This window comes from Phascolarctos cinereus, unplaced genomic scaffold (assembly GCF_003287225.1).
Source record: "Phascolarctos cinereus isolate Bilbo 61053 unplaced genomic scaffold, phaCin_HiC Scaffold_4;HRSCAF=312, whole genome shotgun sequence".
In the NCBI taxonomy this organism is placed as follows: domain Eukaryota; kingdom Metazoa; phylum Chordata; class Mammalia; order Diprotodontia; family Phascolarctidae; genus Phascolarctos; species Phascolarctos cinereus.
In genome coordinates, this window is record NW_027555847.1 from 371,762,244 (window position 1) to 371,784,519 (window position 22,276).

Below are 22,276 nucleotides of genomic sequence, written 5' to 3' on the forward strand. Positions count from 1 at the left end.
AGGTTAACACCTGATATTTCATATGTCAAATAAAGTTACAGATGAGTACCTTTTTTTTTCTCTAAACCTAAAGAATTTCAGATATCACTACTGCTGGGGTGTGCTAGAGCCAGGTCAGCCATTGAGCCAAATGTTAAATTGTCAAGGTGAGCACTTACATCTGGGAAATGCCATAAATCAGGGCTTGATTTATTGTTCTGTTGATTGTCTACACTAAAAAGTGATAGAGAATATGTTAATAATGTAGACTAAACTTAAATGTGGTACTTTGAAAAACCAGTTATTAAATATTTACCAGCACACCCTCTGGGAATCATATAGCCCCTATGTAATAGAGAGGTCAAACCAATACTTCTTCCTAAAAGCTAGATAGAAACATGATAAACTTATGGTATTATGAACAATTCAATGAAAAATAGCTCTCTGGATGTTCTTTTTTTAAAAATGGAGCTAAACAAACTACTTGGTTTTTGAATCTTTAGATTACAGTTCCCACACAAATTCAGATTTTTAAAAATTTTCTTTTAAGATGTAAATTTGCCCTACTTTTCTGTATCAAGAATTTTCTCCACACTAAAAACCAAAGAAAGAATGGGAATCTGTATCAGGGAAAAGATCATACAGGAGATCAAAGGATACTGTGAGGGGTGGCAGGTCTGGATGCATTACTACTGTAGAAAACAAGGTATACCCATAGTTGCACTGTCACAATTTTCTAAGAGGAGCAAAGAATGAACTTTTCTTGGTTTAACAAAACTAAAGTAGCACAGTATCTCAGATCTGTCATGTCTTCACCAGATTTCCCCTTTGATAATTATAAATATCACTTAGGTATATTAAAACTATATATAGGCACTAGTGATTCAGCTAGATAGTTCTGCTGAAGCAAGTCATCCAATGAAATCTCAGTGGAGAAGCTAAATGGAATGGAAATATCTTTGTTCAGGTCTGAAAGATTTGTGTGTTCTATGAGGAAAGGAGACACAGAAGGCAACACTTAGAGGACCAACACTAGAGGGAGGCAAAGTACATGGCATACTACCATGAATAACTAGTGAGATACCTAAAAGCTTCCTGCTCCACAAATGAAAAAAGCAAATTGGCGAGTGATGTCTAAGTCCTTCCACTCACTATCATCATAAACACCACAGTGGTGGGTAGGGAGTAGATCTGAAAAATCTAAGGCATATAACCTCAAAGGTATTAAAGTCCTGCATTGCATCTACAATGGGTGACGTGGTAGATGGTTGGCTCCTGGTGAATAAAAAAGTTAGATATCCCTTTGAGGAGACGGAAGGAGTTTTTTCAGAAAATACAAAGATAAAATGCTTAGAGAGGCAGACCGATATAAGTGAACTTTGGTATTAGCAAGACCTGGCTTCAAGTTTCGCCTTCAACACATACTAGCTATGTGAAGATGGTCAAGTTACTTAACCAACAAAGGTAAAGGAAGTTTCCACATCCAGAGTTCTCTGCACCAGAGAAATCAAAGGTACAGCTCTCCCCACAAAATGACAATCATTCACTTACACAGTACATTAAGAATTTTAAAGTACTTTTTCCCCTGTCACAACAATCCTATGAGATAAGTTAGTATACATTATTTCATCATTTAATAATGAGAAAGTGGAGACTCAGAAAAGCAAAACACAGCTAGTAAATGGCAGGAAGGTCTTTAAACCACTTCTGATTCCAACTCCAGATTCCTCCCTTTTCACAAGAGATAACACTGAGCCACCATCAGGACCCTATACAGTTCTGAATTACCCATACTTGCCCAATCTTTCCTAGAATAACAAAACACATTTGCAACATGAATGAATCAAAAAGCAATTACTTACAATGTGCTGGGAATTTTACTAAGTGACATGAGTGCTTCTAGAGGGAGAAGTATAATTCTCATGGATAGAGAAGTTTATTTGTGCAAATTTAACTGATTCATCATTAGCAACAAGCTCAAAAGTAACCAAACTTCAGTTCTTAAAGCAAAACTCACTTGCCAATCATAACAATGACTCAGTGATTCATTCTACAGCCCTAGGGAAAAAATGGCCCATTCATGTTTCAATTGTCCTACCTACAGGTAGGGTATGCTGGTAAAGATCTCTAAAAAAGAAAAATGTGCCCAGGATGCATTTTTAAGTTTAATCAGCCTTATTACCATTTTCTTAAGTCTAGACGCTCAACAAAACAATAAATCAAGCCCTGGTTTATAGCTGGGGGATTTCACAAATGCAAATGCTCATACTGAAAATTTAACAATCTTCTTTCTGGAACCTGTTCCACATGGCTCTAGCACACCCCTGACTATAATAGCTATCTCTTACTTTTTTTTTTAAATAAACTAAAAAAAATCACAGCCCTTAAGACAATAATTATAGATAACCCAAGTAATGTTGTGATTAACTTTCTTGATTAACACTAGCTTTTTCTAAAGCAGAATAAGCACTGCTAAAATGTCTGATTTTAATTAAAATTTTAAATTAAATATGGTGATGAAAATATTACCTGCTATTTTGGAAAACAGAAGCTAAGACATCAATACTATAGATATTTCTAAGTTATTTCTAAGAATGCAATATTCTAGTTGTTTTTTATTGGAAAACTGGTTATTCCCCCTTAAAACTACTACTGCAAAGTTCTTCCAAAAGTAGTATTGTGACTTTCCTTTTAATTCATTAAACTTCAATCCTAAAATCCACCTTCCCTTTGCCTAATAATATCTATGTGTAATTTTTGTCATACTGCTTTAGAGTATCTTTGTACAGGTTCCCAACACTGGCAAATGATTAAGGCTAATTCAAACTTAGATGACAAACAAATAATTTTAAATGATTCAACTCTTTTTTTTTTTCACAACTGATGCATCCAAAATAAATTTAAAGAGTAGGTTCCTGTTAATATTATTAATCAAACTAATGCCAAACTAGAGGAAAATACAGAAAGTAGAAACAATTACTAAAAACAGATTACCTACCAGAACTTTGTAGTGTCAATCCTGAGAGATCTTAATTTGAGAAGGGGAGATGACAGTAGAAGGGAAAAAAGGAGGGAAAAAGATGTTAACACCATGGAACCAGACAGCAAATATGAAAACCCATAATCATGTATTACAATACCAAAACTGAGTACCAAATACACATTCAACTACAAATACAATAAGACAATTTTATTTTGAAAAAAAGTTTTAAAAATTTTGATTGATTCATTTGAAGTAACTAAACATTACATAAGAACTATTTTTTGATTCACAACTAAGATAGCGTTAACTTTATAATCATTAACTTAATTAAAAAGTACTACGCTCTTAAATCTTTTGCTAAATAATTCCATTAGTAAATGATTAGTCTACCTACCAATGCCAGGTGATACAACTCTTTCATAATGATATGGATTCACACAGACACTATCACATTTTAGGTCAAAAGCATACTGACAGTATTTCACATGTTTAAGTTCATTTTTGTGAAGATCAGGCCACCTCCAGAGACGAGCATATATAACATGAGGGAAACCTTTCCGACCAGCCACCTAGGAAGTTTTAAAATAATTTTAAAATGTGCATCATAAATGTAAATTCTGAAACTGTCTAAAATACTGAAATATAAATTCAAGAAGATAATAGGTTCCATTATGCTCCCAGAGAAATTTTAGGCTTAAAAGACTGGCTATGAGAGTCTACCTATAAAATCTGAATGGTAAACAATTCACTGAATGGGAACCAGAGACCATGACATAAAAACATCTAATTATTATCTCATGAAATGAACTGTTTACAAAAACATCTAAGATCATGGTATAAACTCAATATTAAATTCTTTAGTCTATAAGTTAAAGAGGAGGGAAAAGTTTTATAGCTTTCAATATAATGCAAATGCTAGATGCATATCTTTTTTAAAAAATAACATTCTAAGATATTAAGATACATAGTAAAGAAAAACAAGTTGCTTTTATTAAAAAAAAATTTTAATTAGGTTTAATTCATAGTATTAAAGTATCTTCTTTGCATATATTCCTGTAATTTTTAGTCTTTCAGTGGAACAGTATTTGAAATAGGAGAATCAAACAATTTATTCTACAGTAACAAATACGTCTTAGAAAGAACTTATACTAAGAAAATAAAGTATTAACAGGAATAGAAAATCAATCATTCTAAAAGACAAGAGTAAGGTTATAGACTAGGTTGCTGCATGAGACTAACCTGAAGCCTGCCATCCAATGTCCTCTGTATCGTGACACATTTGCTGGGATGGGCGCCATTTGTAGTTATAGCTGTTATTAAAGAATCCAATTCATCCTTCTTCTCCTTCAGCTTCTTTACCAAACTTTCAATTGCTCTTTTTGCAAATGTTTCACTTTCTCCACCTTGTCTATGGCACATCAAACTATGAACAATGCTCAGACAGGCATCATTACTTGTGGGTGTGTTAGTAATAGACATATTGTCCATTTGTTACCGTTTTTTCTTTTGAATCAAATAAGTCCAAAATTCCTAAAGCAATTTTGATAGTGTTCAGGCAGCAAGGAACAAATCCCAATGCTACCCACAGGTAGAACAGTTACAGACATGTGGTATGCACGATGACCTAGGAAAAATATGAGAGAGAACAAGAGAGATTAGTAAAGCTGATTTTATTTGTTTTTAACCAAATATACTGTAACGGTGCAGCCTAAGTTCAACTCCCAATTCATATCTTACAAAATTGGGGGTTTTATTCAGATGAAAGACCCTTAGGCTGCAATTCTAATGTCCTGCTGTTTTTAAAATAATATGTTTAAATATCAGAAAGACAATACCGTCAAGTTGTTACTACTAATTAACTGTATAACTTGTTCAGTTAGTCTTTTGCAGGGGTTGGGTAAACTTAAGTTCATAATAAAAAAATTTAATAAAATATGACTCAAGAACAAAGATTAAATTCAATCATTTTAAAGTCATTAAAATAAGGTTAATAATAATTTGAAGTGCAAGATTTAAACATATTCCAAATAATCAATCATTTAATACCCTTTGAACTAGAGACGACTTATGCCCCAAGGAAGCTACTGGTAAAAAGAAAAATCCCATGTGCTCCAAAATATTTATAGCAGCATTTGCTATAATATCTAAGAATTGGAAACAAAGTAGATGCCTATCAATTGGGAAATGGCAAAACAAATTGAGGTACCTGAATGTAATGGGAGTATTATCATGCTATAAGAAATGAAGTGTGTGATGAATACAAAGAAGCATGGAAAGGCATATATGAACTGATCAAATAAGTAGAGCTAAGAAAACAATATCTATAGTAACTATAACAACATAAATGAAAAGAACCCATGAGAAAGTTATAAATAAATGTAACAAAATTATAAAGATCCAGTAGGATTCAAACTGAGATATTAGAGGACACACCCACTCCTGCCTTCTATCCACAGGCGTTACACATCACACACGTTTTCAAAATTTTTCAATGTATTGACTAGTTGTGCTTCTTCCTTGATAAAAAATACAATTTATCACAGGGGATAGCTCCCTGGGAGGGCCAGAGGGTGAATACTTGGGAAAACTATGATGATGTAAATTTACTTTTAAAAAACAAAAAAAAAAAGATAATCAACCACTTGGCACAAGTTTATCATAACATTATTTCTGCGTGATTTAAATCAAAAAGGAAATTTCACCAGAAAATAAATTATTACCATACCCGTGGTGCAAAGTACTACTTACTACTATCAATACAATAACCATTTCAAAGGGAAAAAAATCTCAAATTCTTCAAAAATTCATTTACATATATTTTGACCTTTGTGCTTAGTGCTTATACTAATACAGAACACAGCCCCTCCAACCTCTGTTTGTTACCACTGATAATAATTATAGGCTTTCCTCTTAGTCTTTTGGTATCTAAAAAGTAACAATGTTATTACTTGGACTGTCCATTTGTTTTCCTTCATTCTTACTACTTGACTGTTCTTTTTATCGGCACACCTTGACTTTAGGATGCCATTTACCTCCTCTTAAATAATTCTGGGCCTAGATCATTACTCATATCTAGTACTTCTCTCAAACATATGGAGATAGATATATGGATTAATGTAATGGGGCATATATCTAGCACAAATCTTCTACGTTATTACAAATTTCTGAAGAGCCACATGCCAAGGCTCCAGGAAATTATTAAGAAGTCATCTGTGAAGAATAACAATTGAAGAGTATCACCATCCTTTGTTTGGAATTTGCATAAGACACCTTCCCAAGACATTAACCAAATACATTTGGTGAACACATTTTCACACTGTTTAATATTTTGTCCAAATGTCAATACTTAGTGGAACAAAGTACTATCTGTAGAAATATCCATCATGGAGAATTATACAACTTTGGCACAAGAGACACCTTGTCAGAGCAAAGTCTTTAAAGCAGCATTTTACTCTGAGCCAAATGCTTTCTCAAGATCAATAAAGAAATACAATGGAAACTATATCTGTCAGTTATGTCACCACAAACATTATGATCTGCTGAGAAATATCAACTGCAAAACTTTCCCAGTCTCTGTCTCTTGTCTTTAGTGACAATGGCTTCAATGGATGGAGGGCTCACTTAAGATTTCATAGAAATAAAAAGCAGGCATACAGGTGTGAAGCAAAAATATGGGCTGCTAGTTGCTAATATCTTCTTGATAGCATTTTTAAAATTTTTGGTAAACAAATAGTCATGATTTTCCCCTTCCTGAACCTTTCAGATCTTCCTCATGACATGCATTTTAAATTGTGGTACCTCCACAGTATTCACTTGCCAGCTTCACCTTCTTATGAGTTATTTCTACTTCAGTCACATAACCACCTCTATACCTGAAGTACTGTGGTTTTACTATTGTTACTGATGGAAAAGGTCACTGAAAAATGCAGGCAGTTTGGTTTTTTACAGATGTTACCATACTCATTTCGGCTTTGTGGCACTCAGGATGACCAAACTTAGCTATCCAAGTTCTATGCTTGTTCATTTTCTCAATTGTTTTTAACAATAAGCACTCATATAGTGCTTTAAGGTTTGCAAAACACTTTACAAATACCATCTTGTTTTATCCTTACAACAATCCTGGGAGGTGTTATCACACCCATTTTACAGATGAAAAAACTGAGGCAGATTTGCCCAGGGCCACACAGCTACTAAGTAACTGAAGCTGGATCTGATCTCAGGTCTTCCTGGCTCTAGGTACAACACTCTATCAATTGCACCACCTAGCTTCCTCTACACAAAATCATTTTTTACCATTCTATGAGACAAAATATTTATATTATTTAGTAGTCATGTAGTCTAAGTTTTAGATAAGTTTGAAAAAGTTTGTCCAAAAGCTGTATAAATAAAAATAAACTCAAACACTGACCCTGAAAAAGAATCAACCAAAAATTAAACTGTGTGCCAGGCACCATGTAAATACTGGAGATACAAAGAGAGGAAAAAAGACCAATCTTCAGCTCAAGGAGCTTCTTGTTTTGTTTATTTTTGGTTTGTATTTCCCATCCCCTGAAGAAAAAAAGTTAAGTATAACAGATATTGTGTACCTGCTAACATATGCAACATTCCACACTCAAAGTTCTCCACCAATCTAACGAAAAAAAGGGTGATAACCAGTCTAAGCAGGTGGATAACATGCAAACAAATTACATACAAATAAGAGAGAGATGGGATAAACTGGAAATAAATCAACAGAGGGGAGAAAGCATTAGCATTAAGGAGGAAGGAAGGCTTCTTACAAAAGGTGAGATTTTAGCTGAGACTTGAAGGAAGCCAGGAAATACAGATGAGAAAGGAGAATTCTAGGCATGAAGGACAGCCGGTGAAAATGCTGAGCTGGAAGATGGAGTATCTTGTTCAAGGTGTCACTGGATCAAAGAATACATTGGGGGAGGAGGTACACATGTGGCCGTATTGAATAAGAAAACCAGAGGGAGACAAGTTATGAAGAGCTTTGAGTGTCAAAAGATTTTATATTTGATTCTGGAGGTGAGAGTGGGAGCCACTGGAATTTACTGAAAAGGGAGATGATATGGTCCAGACCAGTGCTATAGGAAGATCACTTTGACAGCTGAGAGGCAAATGGACTGGAGTGGGGAGAGACTTGAGGAATAAAGACCAACAAAATTATTACCATAGAGAAGAGAATATATGTATCACACTTTTTTCATGGGAGTGGTGGGAAGACTCTGGATGTGTAAAGTTGCATCAGATATGTTATCTATTGACTCTAACTCTTCTTTTTAAAAAATTTTTATTCATTTTGAACTTAAATACAAAAAGACAAAAAATTTCCATGTACACAGCAAAATAAAGAGGATTCAATATAAAACCATGAATTTTCATTTTATAGTTTACTTTTTTGAAAAACTATACGTAATAAATATTACACAACATTTTCAAAGCTATCCTGTTTTTCTGTGCTTCCTTCTAAGTTTTCTTTTATTCTCTGCTGTGCACTTCTTTTTCTCCCTCTCCCCACCCTGCCCTAGAGAATGCTATCATTAGACACAAATGTGTGTGTGGGCAAACCATACGATACATAATTCTATTTGTCAGTTCTTTCTCTGGATATGGATAGCATCTTCCTTCATAGGTCCTTTGCAGTTGATCTGAATACTTTTAACACTCAAAATGACTTATTCAAAGTTGCTCTTAGAACAATATTGTTATCGTGTACAACATTCTCTTGGTTCTGTTCATTTCGCTCTTCATTATTTCGTGCAAGTCTTTTCATGTTTTTCTAAAACCAACCAGTTCATCATTTCCTATAGCACAGTAGTATTCCATCACAATCCTACACCACATTTTGTTTAGTCGTTCTCCAACTGACAGTCATCCCCTCAATTTCCAGGCTTTGCCACCACAAGGAGAGCTACTATAAATATTTTAGAATATAATAAATCCTTTCCCTTTTTCCCTAGTCACCTTGGCAAACAGACTAATAGTGGTATTGTTGGGTCAAAGGGTACACACAGTTTTATAACTCTTTGGGCATAATTCCAGATTGCTCTCCAAAATGGTTGGATTAGTTCACAGTTCCACTAACAGTGTAGTGTCTTAATTTTTCCACACCCCCTCCAACATGTCACTTTTCCCCTCTATTATTTTAGCCAAGCTGTTAAGTCTAAAATGACATCTCAAAGTTATTTTAATTTGCATTTCTCTAATGAATTGTGATTTAGAGCATTTTCTTTCATGAGACTACAATTCTGATTTCTTCATCAAAAAACTTCCTCTTCATATCCTTTAACCATTTACCAATTAGGGAATGATTCATATTCCTAATACATTTGAAAAAGTTTTTTACATACTTAAGACGTGAAACTTTCATCTGAGAAACTATCTATAAAATTTTTCTCTCAATGTTCTGTTTTGCTTCTAATCCTCGCTACACTGATTTCATTTGTCCAAAAACCTTTTTAAGTAATCGAAATTCTCCATTTTACACCTCACAATGCTCTCTATCTCTTGCTTGTTCACAAACTGTTCAATCCACAAGTCTGATAAGTAATGTATTCTAATTTTCTTATATCTCCCTTTATATTTAGGTTATATATCCATTTTGATTTAACTCTTTTTCTTTAGGGGATGGGAAACATATGGAAATGATTCAAGTAAAAAAAAGCATCAACAAAACTTAAAAGAAATTACAAGAAAAGGAGTTTTTGTTCTAAATCATCATCCTTAACTATTTGCTAAGCAAGAATATTAAACATTTTTTGGTTAAGGATAACTTTTGGCCAGAATTTTTGGCCTCACCGCAATAATTCCTTTGCATAAATTTCTCTTAGAAATGTAGAAGAGTTAATCAATTCCATTTTACTCATTTTCAATCTTTCACTTTCAAAAGCTTATTTAACCAGGTCTGTGCTGGAGTTCAGTGACTTCTCTTTTCATCCTCTATTTTTTTTCTAGTGCAGCATTATTACTCTGACCTTTGCTACATGATTTGACTGTACATAAATAATATGTTCCACTGGCCCTAGTCAAGAGGACCTGAGTTCAAATCCAGCCTAGGACACTTGACACTTACTAGCTGTGTGACCCTGGGCAGGTCACTAAACTCCACTGCCTAGCAAAAAAAATAGATACAAAAATAAATACATAAATAAACAGTATGTTCCACAATGATGGCTACATCACAGCTTGTTACTTCTTGCCTTCTCGGGATAGCTGATTTTTGTCATTAGATGCTCCACACTCTAAGTTACTTCCACATCTCTTCTGGGAGAAAGCATAATACAAAAGTATAGAGTTTCACAGTAACTGACAGGCCTTTAGTCACTTTCTTATATTTTAAACAAACATCATTTTACAGAATTTTTGCCATCTTCCACTACACCCACTTTCAAGCTGATGTCAAAATACGTGTTGACTTAATTTGGAGAACCCAATGAAGTTCTTCATATAAATATTCTACCTTAACATACTTCTGCATTATCCCCAACAAATGTTGGCAGTTAAAACAACAATTAAATATCTGAACAGTAGTCTGATTATGATCATTTTAAGGACTGCACGATGTAATGAAGTGCCCCAAGAGATATATCTTACCTTTGGGTATATAATACAACCACTTATGCCAATTCCTTTGATACTCTGAAGAGAATTTCTAAGCTATACTTCACTTGAGAAATGGCTTAGGTGTCTTTTAACTTTACCTATAGCATAATGTTGAAATAGACATGTCAGCAAAAATGAGTTCAAGCCCCACCTCTGAACAATGATGGCTGTTATAAGGGGTGGGCAACCTGTGGGCCTCCAGGCCACATGTGGCCCTCTAGGTTCTCAAGTGTGGCCCTTTAACTGAATCCAAACTTCACAGAACAAATCCCCTTAATAAAAGGATTTGTTCTGTAAAAAATATGGACTCAGTCAAAAAACCAAAAAGGCCAAGGACTGGCCTAGGCAAATAAGGTTAACTCCAGGTTAACTCTATAAATTGCTGAGTGCAAATGTTCATTGGTAGAGTGAAATGTCCTTACTGGGAGTTTAATCACAATCAAGCTTCTTGAAAAAGTCATATTCACTAGTTGCCTCCACTTCCTCTCCTCAGACTCTCTTCTACTAAAACTACTGCAATTTGGCTTCCAACCTCATTACTCAAATGAAACTAATAAATTCCAAATAACCAATGATCTTTTATTTGCCCAATACAATGGCCTCTTTTAAATTTTCATCATTCTTGATTTTGAGGGTCATCATTCTTCTTCCTCCTAGCTACACTCTACTATCTAGATTTGTGTGACACTGTTCTTGCTTGATTCTCCTACCTGACTGCTTGCTGTTACTTTCCTTTGCTGGGAACTTCAACTACAGTATCCCTTTAATTGTGCGTGTATGCCCAAATAGTTGTCCTTCATCTCTCTTCTCTTCTCTTCTCTTTTTATACTTTTCTCAAGTATTCAATTATTTCAATACATTGCCAACGCAGATTACTCCCAGATCTATATATCTACCTTAAGTCTTTCTCATGCATTCAAGTGCCAAAGCATTAACTGCCTACTGATTGAACATTTGGGAATTAGGTGTTCCATAGGCCTCTTAAACTAATAAATATGTCCCAAACAGAATTCATTATCTTTACCTTCAAAATCCAAGCCACTTCTAAACTTTCCCATTTCTGCTGTGGGTACCACCATAGTGAGAAGCTCTCAATCATTATTCACTGTCTTTTCAGACCCAAAGTCACTTCTTATTTGGACTACTATTCCAAAAGTCTGCTAATTGGTTTCCCATCCTCATCTTCCCCCTCTCCAATCCATCCTCCACAATGCTACCGAAAAGTAATTTTCCTAAAGCACAACCTGCTGAAAAATTTCCCAATAGCTCACTATTACCTGTAACATCAAATACAAATCCCTCTGTTTTCCATTTACAGCCCTTCATAATCTGGTCACAACATACCTTACTATATATCACTCTTTCTCCCTCACAAGAACTTTATGGTCCAAATAAACTGACTTCCTTGATGTTTTTTTGCATGTGACACTTCGTCTTCCATTTCTGTATCTTTGCACAAACTATCCCCCATCCCTGGAATGTATGCCCTCCTTTTCTCCATCTCTGAGGATACCCAGCTTCCTGCAAATCTCAGTTCAAGAGCTATATCCTATGTTAAATCATTACCAGGGGCCTAATGTCTCTATCAATCAATCAATAAATCTACTATGTGCCAGACAGTGTGCTGGAAGAACTCCGTTGTATTTGTGCATGTATTTATAAGTGTACATTTTGTCTCCTCCAATAGAAAGTAAACTCTTAGAGAGCAGGAAATGTTTCATTTTCATCTTTTTATTCCCGAAGTCTAAAATACACCTGGGCAGATGCTTAATAAATGTTTGCTGATTGACAGCAATGAATTTAGATAATACTTAAACACAAGAGAATTCAAGTCAAACACAATAGACAATGTTGGTTCCAGATAACCGTAGGTTAAAACACAATTCTTTTCTTTCTATTATGACTACCAGTGGCAATATTTTTGCTTAAATACTTTAGGGAAAGGTGTTATTAAGTTATACCTTATACTTATGTAGTATTTTTTTTAATTTGCAAAGTGATTTACAGACAATGTATCATTTGATTTTCACAACTGTCTGAGCAGATACTAAAGCCCAAGCACCACTTTATGGTTATTTTTGGAGCCCTCCCCACTCATAAGTGTTTCTCTTTTGGTCAGTAACCCCGAAGGTCTTCCCCTCCCAGTCTGATTTTTTTTTTAAATTAAAGGGGCCATCCCTCGACTCACTTCTTAAAGAGGCCTTTCCACTAAGTGGGTATTGCCTCACTCAAAGTGAGAACTTGAAAAGACCTTAGCTTAAAAAGGCCAAGGTCCCCCACTGTATCCTAATCGCCATCTGGCCACTGGACCCAGATGGCTCTGGAGAAGAAAGTGAGGCTGATAACTCTGCCCATCTCTCCCTCACTCAAATCAAATTCAACTGCAAGTCATGTCATCATCTCCCTGATAACATAGTTCTTGTGACAAACAACACAAAAACAATAATAATAATAACAGTTAGCATTTTTGTATCACTTTAAGATTTGCAAAGTGCTTTATATGTTAACTCATTTGAACCTCACAACAACTCTGAGAGGAAGATGCTATTATTGTCCCCATTCTATAGATGAGGAAACAGAGGCTCAGAGGAGACATTAAGTGACTTGCCCAATATGCTGTATGAAATAGGACTGAATCCAAGTCTTCCTTACTCTAAGTCTAGCACTCTACTAGTCCATAGTGGGGAGAATGAGGGGGCCCTTGTGAAGTGATAAGCCAAATCAAAATACATCTTTTTTTTAAAAGGTAAAGTAGCTTTGATTAACAGCCATTTATTACACATTTATGTGTCAGGAACAGTTGCTAAACTCCACATATACAAAGAATGCAAAAATTGTCTCTACCCTCAAAGAGCTTACCTTAGAAAATGGGAGAAACAACCTATAAATAAATAGGCACTTTCAGATACATACAGATGAAAAATAACTTAAAGGGGAAGATTCTAGTCTCTGAGGGTACCAAGAAAGGACTCCTGCAGAAGATGGCACTTAAAGCTAAGTCTTGAAGGAAGCCAAGGATTCTAAGTGGTGGAGGTAAGGTAAGAGAATATTTCAGGCATGGGGTACAGGCAGTATAACAAAGGCAGAGACAGGAGATGGTGTCTTGAGTATCAGCAAGTAGGCCAGAATTACAGAGTATGCAGGACAGTAAAATGTTAGAAAGTTAAGAAGCTAGGTTGTGAAGAGTTTTAAATGCCAAATGAAAGACTTTAATCCTAGAGATCAGAAGAAAGAATTACTGGAATTTATTAAGGGGAAGTGTGGACAGGGAAACATGGTCAAACCTACAATTTAGGAAAATCACTTTGGCAAATGTGTGGAATAAGGATAGGAGATGGGAGAGACATGAGGCAGAGAAATCAAGTGGAAGGCTATTGCAATAGTCCAGGCTAGAGGTGATGATGGCCAGTAGCTCTGTGACAAGAAAGCCACATTTTTGAGAGATACTGTGAAGGCAGAAAAAATGACAAGTTCTGAAAATAGATTAGATATGTGGGATCAGTGAAAAATTAAAGAGGAAACCAAAGTTGCAGACTGGGTGACTGAAATGGCAAGGTGGTGCCCTTAACAGCAACAGCAAAGTTTTAGGAAAGAAGAGTTTGAGGGAATAGATGAGTTCTATTTCCAATATTTTGATTTTAAGAAGTCTAGAATATATAGTTAGTTTCAAATGTCCTTAAGAATCAGCTTAGGGGGGCAGCGAGGTGGCGCAGTGGATAGAGCACAGGCCCTGGATTCAGGAGGACTTGAGTTCAAATACGAACTCAGACACACAACTTGCTAGCTGTGTGACCCTGGGCAAGTCACCTAACCCTGTGGCCTAGCCAAAAAAAAAAAAAAGAAAAGTAAAGAAAAAGAATTAGCTTAGGAAAAGAATTGTAAACAGAAACAAAACTTATGGATTGTTATTTCTTGTGGACATTAGCTATACGGAATTTATTCAAAAAACAAACATTTATTAAGCACCTGCTATGTGCCATTGATTGATTTCTTACTTTTTTTTGGAAATGTCCCATCTCCCCAACTAATTAGAAATCCATTAAGGTTAAGGACCTTTTTTGTACACTTAGTGATTATATGAAATAGATACTCAAATGCTTTGTCATGTATAACTAAATACATATGGCTTTAAATATACAACTTTAACCATTTTCATGGAAATCATTACAATGCTTTATACATTTCCCTTTTCTTAATTGGTCAGGGTCAACATTATGAATAAACTACTGTACTGTATTTATAACAGGATACTTCAATGGACCTTGAAGATACAAAAGCTGATTCAGTTCTTGTGCCTTTTTATAGATTTTTCTCTTCATTTCCTAGCAGAAATTATACTTCATACTGTCCCTGTGCCTTTAACACTCCCCCACTCCTACAATATTAAAACTGTGACCAAAATGAAAGTACATCACAAAACTTCAGAGAGTTAAGTTGCTAGATTTCTAACATTAAACATCATTTAGGGAAAGCTTTTGTTCAGTTTATGTTTTACAAGACAGCTGAGATTAAAGGAGAGGAAGCACTAGATGTTGTAAAGTACCAGTGTTTTCAAGCAAACATTAAAGTGTTTAAAAAAAAAGTTTCATCTTTTGAAACAGATGTAATAAGATCAAGAGTTAGAGCAGGAAAGGAGCTTCAGAAGTCAGCTAATCCAATCCCTTTGTTATTATATAAATGAAGAAACTAGGGCCCAGAGAGGTTAAGGTAACTTGTCCAACAAAAATCACAAAGATAGTGAGAGAAAAGATGGGATTACATCTAAGGATTTAACATGGAAGAAAACTGCCGTTCAGTCATTTTTCAGTTGTGTCCAACTCTTCGTAACCCAATTTGGGGTTTTCCTGGCAAAGATAGTACAGTGGTTTACCATTTCCGTCTCCAGCTCATTTTACAGATGAGGAACTGAGGCAAACAGGGTGAAGTGACTTGCCCAGGGTCACACAAATAGTAAGTGTCTGAGGCCACATTTGAACTCAGGAAGATGAGTCTTCCTGACTCCAGCCCAGTGCTCTTTCCACTGCACCACCTCACTGCTACCACATGACCTTGGACAAATCACTTAATTGCTTAATTGCTTGTCCACTGCTAGGTGTAGCTGCCCTTAAAAACAAACAAACAAACCAGTAACTAAAAGTTCAGAGAGCTAGTTGTTATGAAATTGAAAACAAAGTTCTAAAACTTAAACCAAAACTATAATTTGAAATGAAGTTAACATGAAGAGTGTTTCTCTTATTGGAATTCTAACAGACACTAATTTGAAGATATAGCTTCATGAACATTGGAACTAATACCATAGCTAACACTTTGTATCTTCTTCAGGACCTAACAGGACCTTTATATATACTAGGCCCTTAATACGAGTTGGACACAAAACATTACATACCACATATCTAAAAACAACTGATTTCACTGGATAGCTTAATTATATCACTTATTTCATTCTGCTTAAATAACTAGTTACATCATTTCAACGCATTTTCCCGTCGAATTCTTCTATAAAGAACAACTATAATCTTAGTGCCTAAACCACTCTGATTAAATCTGTGAAAAGGATATACCTGTAGAATTTGTTTGTCCTGATTCCCAGAAGATTTTTATACTAACTACAACTTCCTTACATGCTCCAAACAGATAACATCACAATGGGCTGGATGTCAATCGATCGATCAATAGATATACAGACATATAAAAGTATTGGTAGCTACTAAATTTCTATAATACACACTAGCTAGGTTCTAGAATCATATTAGTACCATGGTCACAGAAATAGGTAAAAGATATTAATATTTTTAAAATGTTCATAACCTCAATCTAAAAATGATTTTAGACATCTCAATTTTTTTTATTAAGGCTGTCACAAACTGTCCTACCACACACAGAAAAAAACAAGTAGCTGCTGTCTTTTTCTTACAACAAACACACAAACAAAAAAAGCTCTATAAAAGTCAGATTTATTTTCAAAGCAATTGTGTATGGGGACAGAAGGTGAAGCATTATTACAGAACTCACACTTACAGTGTTTTAGGACCTAAGGTCATGAGACAGATAATAGCAAATGGGAGTTATCATTCTTTCACCTTCCCAAAGTAACCAAAAATTTAATATTTAGGCGTTCTGAAAATTAACAATTAGTAATCAGAACTCAAAAGAGAGGGAGGGGGAAAGATGATCTAAATGAAAACTCAATATGCCTCCCAGATCACATCTAGAAAACCAGTGAATGACAACTGGACATATACATAGGTTGTTTGTTTTACTTTTCTGTAGTAAATTACAAGAGAAGCCTGAAAGTCTGTTACACCTCCTTGATAATAACTGAGACACATTTGGAAGATACAGATATAGATGTGCAGATACACATATGTAGCTATATAGATATATCAATATATAAAACATATACACAATATAATATATATACACACACACAAATACACACATGTATGTGTATACACACACACAGGTAAAACTAAAAACACTAAAACTAAAGATATTTATTGAATGACACCAGTTACTAGAGAAACTTAATAAAATTCTCAAACACATCTCACCCTCAGTGAGGAGCTACAATTTGCACTGAATACCTAAATGCTACCTTTTACACATGGTTATTAATATCTAAAATGGATGATCTACACATAATTTTAAACACAGTGTTGCTTACGTATCTTTCTAAAAAATCATAGTAATTGTAAAAACATCAAATTTCCCACTCTCTCAGTTTTCTTAAACTCAATTATCAGACTGGGATTGTTTCTTTTTTTTTTTTTAAATCCTTTACACACAGCATGATGCCTGGCACCTTAATAAATGCTTATTGATTGAATATGTTTTACAAGAAAGAAACAGTGTTGGAAGAAAAATAACACAAATCACACCAAAGTTGCAATATTTTTTTACAAGACTCTTGAAAAGAGATTAAAAAGGAATAATGATAACATTTGTTGAATATTTGTGTTGCAACACTATGCTGGGTGGTATAAAAGTAGCAAAGGAAACTAAAATCAATTAGAAAGCTTTCTAACAGTACAGTACAGACCAGGCCTTAAGTTTTTTGGTCTGTAAATGCAAAAATGCATTTAAAATTAAAATAATGGAAAATTTTCTTCAGGTATTTTGCAACTATAACATTGACATAATTCTTAAAACAGACATGAAGGTCTTTGGACAATTATGCTAAAGATAGCTACAAGTGCTTACGAAATACACAAACATCCATTCATTTAATCTAAAACACTTTGCAATACCAAGGTTTCAAGACTTAAAAGTTTTTTTTATCAGCTATAACAATCTATTTTCTCATAGTTTTACATACTTCTACACCACACTAATACTGGAAACAAACTCGAATTTTAGATACCAAATCATAGCCCCTAACAATCAATCTGACAGAACCTCAAGTGCCACTTTACAAATTTCCTATCACCCAAACCATAGAGTTCCTTCAGAAATGATAAAGGGAGTATAAAAAAGTTTCACATTTATCAAATTACTTAAATTTAATGCTGATTTTATCTGACAAATGAAGAACCCCACAATGCATGCTGGTAAACTGCTTCTTTTTCTGATAAAAAAAAAAGATAGCATTCACTCTGAATGCTTTACAGACAAAACTGGTCATTTAAAGTAACTTGAAAAGTGTTACTCATCTTTGTCAAATGACTGTTTTTACTCCCCCCCAGGTGGTTGTGAGGAAAATACTTTGTCAAAACAGATTTAGATTTTGTCATCTCTTAGTATTTTATTTAAACATTTAACAAGTATTAATTGTCTGCTATGTGCACAACACTGAATAACAAAAAATTATTTTTTAAACTGAAAATCATAAAGTTTACTATACAGGCAGGTTAAAGTTTATGTTGCTTTGAGAGTCACGACCAACACTGGGTTGTTTTTTTTTTCTTTTACAATTTGGACCTACATTCCCTCCTCTTAAATTTAAAAAAAATAAATAAAAGGTCAATAAAAATATTCAGTTGACAATAGCTTCTGAATCCTGCCAACAACTCATTAAATAGAAAAACTGAAGAGCAGTATCTAGAATAATGAAGAGATATGCTATGTGTATACTCAATAAGAAGCAAAAATTTCAAACAACACTTACATGTTCATTTTCGAATTGTTAAACAATTAGGTACGAGATGGAGTTAACTGCCTCAGCAACTAGATGTCCAGTTAGAACGGTGTTTAATGACATCACCGTTAATACTGGTATGATCAGAAAGGCAGTTTCCTAGCGGGAAAGCTGGAGTGAGGCTGCAGGAGGACTTAGTTAATGACCTCCTAGTTTATCTAGAAAGAAATAACTTTGGAGGTAAAAATGCATATCCCAAAAACACAGGAGTGGAGAATTCTCTTATTAAGCTAAAAATCATTTGAATTGCCTCTACTTTTCCACGTTAGGTAAGAAACAAATTTTTCACTATTTTACAAAGAAGAACTATTAGGGATGATACTGTATAATTGACAAGTTGTAAGCAACATGTAATGATTTACTAATCCATATGAGGTCCTTCCATTTCAAGCGGAATAACTGGGGGTGGGGGAATGTTCATGCTAAATTTCAACTTAAGTATTTTAGGCAGGGGGAAAAAAATCAGTATATATACACTGATTAACATTTCCTGCAGACAACTAAAATCTTAATGGTTAGAGAATTTGCATTATACTTTGATGGGTAAATTAAATAATGCAACAAGACCAACCACTCTACAAAAGTAGATTCTTTTATGTTTTCTCCTTTTAAAAAGCCTAGGCATTATCTAAGATCTTAAAACGACTTCTGGCTCATAAAAAGTACAAAACTGACTTTAAAAAAAGGAATCATCATGCTGAGACTCAAAGATGCTAACAGGCACAAGTCAGAACCTGTTAACTACATTATCCTCAAGCTCACTCACATGCCCTTTTAAATTGTCTACTTAAAATTACTCACTTTTTTTCTTAAATAGGCGAGTTTCTGCTTAAGCTTTGCTGCAAAAACTAAAAGCATCAGGAATCACACGCAATTTTATTTTTTCAAACGTTGAAGCAGTAAATTTGCTCATTGTTAAAGAACATATTTATTGACGTTCACCCTACCCCCCAAAACGATCAAAATCTTCTGACTAAACCTTTAATAAAATCTTAGACAGTACAGGAAGACACCACCCCACGCTAGACAGACCACTAAACGTACTGCCTTCAAGTATAATGAATCACGGGTGTCTACTGATAAAAACCATCAAAAGAGTCATCCGTTTCAGCTTTTTCCTCACAGCTCTGCAAAGTACACAAAAGATGTTTCTCCAAAGCAGCCCCATTCACAGTACTCCAAAGGCAAAAAGAGTTCAAAAAGTAAAAAAAGAAGAAACTAGAACAAGGCAACTGTGAAGGGGCGGAAGAGGAGAGGGGAGGGAAAAAAAAACAGGACGTGAAACAAACTTAAAACTCTTCCGCAACTTCCAGTGGGAAATTAGGTTTCTCGTTTTCCAACCCAACATGCTTTGCACGGCCAAATAGTACAACTAGCGAACAACAAAGAGTTGTAGGAGCCACAGGGAGGAAGATGTTGGAGGGGGCGCATCGCAACCCAGCATCTGACTCTAATCCCTGACGGGGAAGGTTAGAAAGGAGCCCGGGGAAAAGTGCCCGGAAGGGCCGGGATAGGGAGGGAGGGATGGGGCCGACCGTCTGTTAGCTACCCCCGCACAACCCAGGCGAAGGAGGGGCGGCAAGTGGCCGGCCCAGCCCAGGGCAGTCCGGGGATGTCCGGGACGCCGCTGGGTGTAGCCCCGGCGGGCGGACGGGCGGGGGGAGCCCGCGGAGGCCCGGCCGGCTCCACCTGTGGCCGGGGGAAGGGGGGCCCACGTGTGCCCGAGAGGGATCCCCGGGGAGGGGGCGCCCGGCCGGGAGCGGGGAGGGAGAGGACATGGCGCTGCTGTTACCTGGGTTCCGGCCGCCGCTGGCAGGAGGAGGCGGCGGCGGCGGCGGTCCTCTCCCGCCCCTGGGCTCGGGCGAAGTCTGGGCCGCCGCCGCGGCCTGGCACAGAGTGCGCAGCGGGCTTCCTCCCGGCCGGGCCGCCGCCGCCGCGGCCCCCGGCCTCCCTGCCCCTCCTCGGGGCCGGGCCGCCCTCCCCCTCCTCACGGGTCCGGCCGGCTCGGGCTCCCGGGCGGCCGACCCGCGGCGGGGGGCCTCTCCCAGGACGGCACCGGGCTCCGCTCACCCGCTGCGGCGCCCACCCCTTCCCGCCCCCGGGCGACGGCCGAGCGGAGGGGAGGGCGGCCGGGGCCTCGGGAGGACAGCGAGCGAGAGCGCGGACTCCGCCACCCGGGACGCTCCGTTAAGGCGACGACGACCGGGGCCGTGTTGTTGCTGCCAACTTGTCGAGGGGGGCACTGGGCATGCGCAAACGCAGACCACATCCGGGTAATTTTTTTTTTTAACCAGAGCCTGTGTGGCTTTTTTTTCCCTTCTCCTTTCTCCTCTACCCGCTCCCCCAACCCTCATCCCCACCCCCACCCCCGCCTCCCTCCTCTCTTCGCTCCCCCACCACCAAGCCTCCTCTGTTTCTCCTCCCCCGCTTCTATCTCGGGGATTCTGAGCGCACTGCAGCGCGCAGGCGCATGCTGGTCAGATTGTTCTTTGGAGTCGAACGCCGCCCAGGGCTTCAGGCCTGAAGTAGGGAGGGCAAGTTTAATGAATGGAAGCGGAGGAGGCGCCGAGAGCTGGGACTACTCGCTTTGAGGTTGCTGGCGCTGCCCAACCCAAGAGGGGACACGAGCAGTCCCGCGCTCCCTGCCCTGCACCCGGAGAAGTGGCTGCATTGTTTCCATAGCAGTCTCCCGGCTACTTTTTTTTTTTTGCTTTTTCTGCAGTGGAGAAAAGAGAACTCATCAAAGACACTTCTTGCAACAACGCACTGTGAGAAATGATTTGGGGGGGGCAGTCAGGAAAATAGCCCTTTACCCCTTTCCCAACCCGACCCAAACTTCTAAATCCATAGACTCAGAAATGTCCAATCGGAACTATCTGAATTCCAAGATTCCCCACTCCCCCACTATGAAAAGAGGAGGCAAAGTTCAATAAATGACAACAAAGTGGTGACTAGAAGCTCCTTGAGGCTCCGTAATCTGGAGACACACAGACATATAGCTAATGTAATATAACATATAAAATAGATATTACTTGGCTTCAAGTATGCATAATACATATAGACATGTATGACTGGAAGCTTATATATAAGGTTGTGTACGCATATATGTGTTACATGCATGCACATCTGTGTGATATATGTATCATACATCTATTGCCATACCCATCTAAAAGCTTCCAGGCATGTATGTGTATGTGTATCATGCATATATGTATACCCCTCATCCCCTCCACAATTATTACATGCCACTGTGTGCTAAGTACGGCGTTGGAGATACAAAAATAAAATTAATAGTCCCTTACCTTTAAGATGCATATGCTTATCAGAGATTTACCATTTATACAAATAAGTAGAAGAGAATCCTTATATGTTCCTTGGTACCTAGTACAGGCTTTGCACAGACTTGAATCAAGAAAAAATGAGAAGGGTCCCTCCCGACCCCCAGAACTATGGGTAGAATTCAGCTGAAAAAAATATGTTCAAATGTAACTTTTGGTACTACTGTATGTAACGCTTAAAATCAGCGGCCTCGGGGCAGCCTAGGTGGTGTAGTGGGTAGAGCACCGGGTCTGGAT

The 22,276-nt window shown here is 37.0% G+C and overlaps 2 protein-coding genes across 4 annotated transcripts in view; one reads left to right on the forward strand and one right to left on the reverse strand.

The window, feature by feature from the left end:
* The window catches only part of SMAD4 (SMAD family member 4), a 57,614-nt gene extending 37,020 nt beyond the window's left edge, over positions 1–20,594 (reverse strand). For 2 of the 3 annotated variants that reach the window (XM_020972302.2, XM_078153260.1), the window contains exons 1-4: positions 20,494–20,593; positions 4,202–4,586; positions 3,357–3,531; positions 2,978–3,007 (exon numbers count right to left, since the gene is read on the reverse strand). In XM_020972302.2, the coding sequence (XP_020827961.1) occupies positions 2,978–3,007; positions 3,357–3,531; positions 4,202–4,450 (454 nt within the window). In that variant the 5' untranslated portion in view covers positions 4,451–4,586; positions 20,494–20,593. Of the gene's footprint in view, positions 1–2,977; positions 3,008–3,356; positions 3,532–4,201; positions 4,587–20,493 lie in introns of all 3 variants that reach the window. The other variant, XR_013486163.1, reaches the window with a different exon arrangement.
* On the forward strand, positions 20,478–22,002 carry LOC110198132 (uncharacterized). Its single transcript, XM_020972300.2, has 2 exons — positions 20,478–20,974; positions 21,424–22,002. Exons 1-2 carry the CDS (start codon positions 20,478–20,480, stop codon positions 21,632–21,634), a joined length of 708 nt encoding a protein of 235 aa, XP_020827959.1. The 3' UTR covers positions 21,635–22,002.
* The last annotated feature ends 274 nt before the right edge of the window (positions 22,003–22,276 follow it).